At 46.8% G+C, this 3,132-nt stretch overlaps 1 protein-coding gene across 1 annotated transcript; it reads left to right on the forward strand.

Annotated features, from left to right (window-relative positions):
* Window positions 1-1,267: 1,267 nt before the first annotated feature.
* On the forward strand, window positions 1,268-2,689 carry Cnr1 (cannabinoid receptor 1). Its single transcript, XM_027928299.2, has 2 exons — window positions 1,268-1,353; window positions 1,429-2,689. Exons 1-2 carry the CDS (start codon window positions 1,268-1,270, stop codon window positions 2,687-2,689), a joined length of 1,347 nt encoding a protein of 448 aa, XP_027784100.1.
* Window positions 2,690-3,132: the final 443 nt, after the last annotated feature.

Raw genomic sequence — 3,132 nt, forward strand, 5'->3', positions numbered from 1 at the left:
AGGTTATTTTATCAGGAAGACCTAGAACTTTTAAATTTATTCCAAGATAAAGGCTGTCAGGGACCCTAAGGACACTTGAGAGTTAGTTTCCATAGTGCCTTGTGTTTAGGAGTAACAAATAGCAATTAATAAGCAGAGTACTGGCTCTTAGTATAATTTAGTATAGATACCATGCTATACTTATAATGGATTTCATAAACTAGAGAGATGAACAGCCATTTTTTAAACAAGCATTTATATAAATGGTGAGATCAGTTCTCTAGCTCTTAATTTTGAAACACCAATTTATTTAACTTAAAACTGGAGAGCCCTTAAAATGTGGCCCCCTCCTCTTAGTTGTCCTTATTTCCAGAGCTTTCTACTTGGAAAGTCTTGGACTCCACTAGGCCTGGTTCCTGTCCCCTGTGACTCTTGTGTCAGCAGACCACTTGCAGTGATTGCTCTCAGGAGGCATGCTTCATCCTCACCCTTCTCAGGTGTTCAAGGTCTGGTTTGCCACCAGCTTCAGTACAAGAGTAGGCATTGTGACATTCTTCTTGGCTGCTATAGAGATTTTAGAAGTTCATCTCAGCTACAGCTCAGTCCAGAACATCTCTTCTCTGGGGGAGGAAACTTGCCTGGTGGAGCAGATCTTCCCACCATGGCCTGGAGCTGCCTCTTGGTTTTAGCATTTCCCTCCTTTCCCTTTACAGACACACACAGATTGCAACTCAACACCTGATTCTGCATTTTTTTTTTTTTTTTTTGCTTTGGTTGTCTTATACATTTATTCCCACCCATCTGACAAGGTAGTGTTCCAGACGCACAATTGTGGGTGAACTCCCTGCCCCATTGGCATGGGGTGCTGTGTATGTGGTCATAGAAGCCGAGTGGTACACACTTCCTGTGGAATGCACACTGTAGCCAGGGAATATTTCATTTACCTTGGCCTGCTTGATCCTGGAGGCCCAGTCAGGACTTCTGCAGTGACTCCAATCCAGACAGCTTAAGTAATAAAAGATGTTTCTGATGTATGCCACTCCACCCCCAGCTTTGGGGGAGGCTCTCCCCTGAATAACTGGCACATTGTGTTGACAGAAACTACAAGGACTTGATCTGTATTCAGAGACACAATGACACGTCATGATGGCACGTGTGTGTGTGATGTTTTTATTTTTCTTCCTGGTTTTCTCACCATTCAGTTTATCTGTTTTCCCTCTTGTTAGGATCCCCTCCTGCGATCTCTTTCCCAGTCACTTTGAGTCTGGCCTAATCGAAGGCTGAGGTTATGAAGTCGATCCTAGATGGCCTTGCAGATACCACCTTCCGCACCATCACCACAGACCTCCTCTACGTGGGCTCGAATGACATCCAGTACGAAGACATCAAAGGCGACATGGCATCCAAATTAGGGTACTTCCCACAGAAATTTCCTTTAACTTCTTTTAGGGGCAGTCCCTTCCAAGAAAAGATGACTGCAGGAGACAACGCCCAGTTAGTCCCAGTAGACCCGGGAAACAACATTACAGAATTCTACAACAAGTCGCTCTCATCCTACAAGGAGAATGAGGAGAATATCCAGTGTGGGGAGAACTTCATGGACATGGAGTGCTTCATGATTCTGAACCCCAGCCAACAGCTGGCCATCGCCGTGCTGTCCCTCACACTGGGCACCTTCACGGTTCTGGAGAACCTGCTGGTGCTCTGTGTCATCCTCCACTCCCGTAGCCTCCGCTGCAGGCCTTCCTATCACTTCATTGGCAGCCTGGCAGTGGCAGACCTTCTGGGGAGTGTCATTTTCGTCTACAGCTTCGTTGACTTCCACGTGTTCCACCGCAAAGATAGCCCCAACGTGTTTCTCTTCAAACTGGGCGGGGTCACAGCCTCCTTCACTGCCTCTGTAGGCAGCCTGTTCCTCACGGCCATCGACAGGTACATATCTATTCACAGGCCCCTGGCCTATAAGAGAATCGTCACCAGGCCCAAAGCCGTGGTGGCCTTTTGCCTGATGTGGACCATCGCGATTGTAATTGCTGTGCTGCCTCTCCTGGGTTGGAACTGCAAGAAACTGCAATCTGTCTGCTCAGATATTTTCCCACTGATTGATGAAACCTACCTGATGTTCTGGATCGGGGTCACCAGCGTGCTGCTGCTGTTCATTGTGTACGCATACATGTATATTCTCTGGAAAGCTCACAGCCACGCAGTCCGCATGATTCAACGTGGAACTCAGAAAAGCATCATCATCCACACGTCAGAGGATGGCAAGGTACAGGTGACCCGGCCGGACCAAGCCCGCATGGACATTAGACTGGCCAAGACCCTGGTCCTGATCCTGGTGGTTTTGATCATCTGCTGGGGCCCTCTGCTCGCGATCATGGTGTACGATGTCTTCGGGAAGATGAACAAGCTCATTAAGACGGTGTTTGCCTTCTGCAGTATGCTCTGCCTGCTGAACTCCACCGTGAACCCCATCATCTATGCTCTGAGGAGCAAGGACCTGAGACATGCTTTCCGGAGCATGTTCCCCTCATGTGAAGGCACTGCGCAGCCTCTGGATAACAGCATGGGGGACTCGGACTGCCTGCACAAGCATGCAAACAACACAGCCAGTGTTCACAGGGCTGCAGAAAGCTGCATCAAGAGCACGGTCAAGATCGCCAAGGTGACCATGTCTGTGTCCACAGACACGTCCGCCGAGGCTCTGTGAGCCTGATGCCTCTCTGGCAACACAGGAAAAGAAATTCTTTTTTTTTTAAGCTCAAAACCTAGAAGAGTCTGTCGTCTCATTGGTTATATTTTTTTAAGTTTACCATGCTCAATGAAAAGGTGATTGTCACCATGCTCATTTATCAGTTCGTTGACATTTCAATAGTTTAGGTACTCAAACTCTGTTCTCCAGGGGTTTACAGTGAAGAATGCCTGTTGCTCAAGTGACTGAATGGTCCTTCAAAGTCTCAACGAAATAGGAGGGAAACCTTTGGCTACATGATTTTAAGTCTAAAGTACCCATAGAAAAATGCCATCAGATGAGTAATGCCTTTGTAACCACAACTTTCATTATAAATGTGACGTGTATTTGTTCATAGTATCAGAGGTGTCAATTTTTACAACAGTTATAGCACTAAAGTAGAGATATTTTGTAAAATGTAT

Source organism: Marmota flaviventris, chromosome 6, assembly GCF_047511675.1.
Source record: "Marmota flaviventris isolate mMarFla1 chromosome 6, mMarFla1.hap1, whole genome shotgun sequence".
NCBI classification, from domain to species: domain Eukaryota; kingdom Metazoa; phylum Chordata; class Mammalia; order Rodentia; family Sciuridae; genus Marmota; species Marmota flaviventris.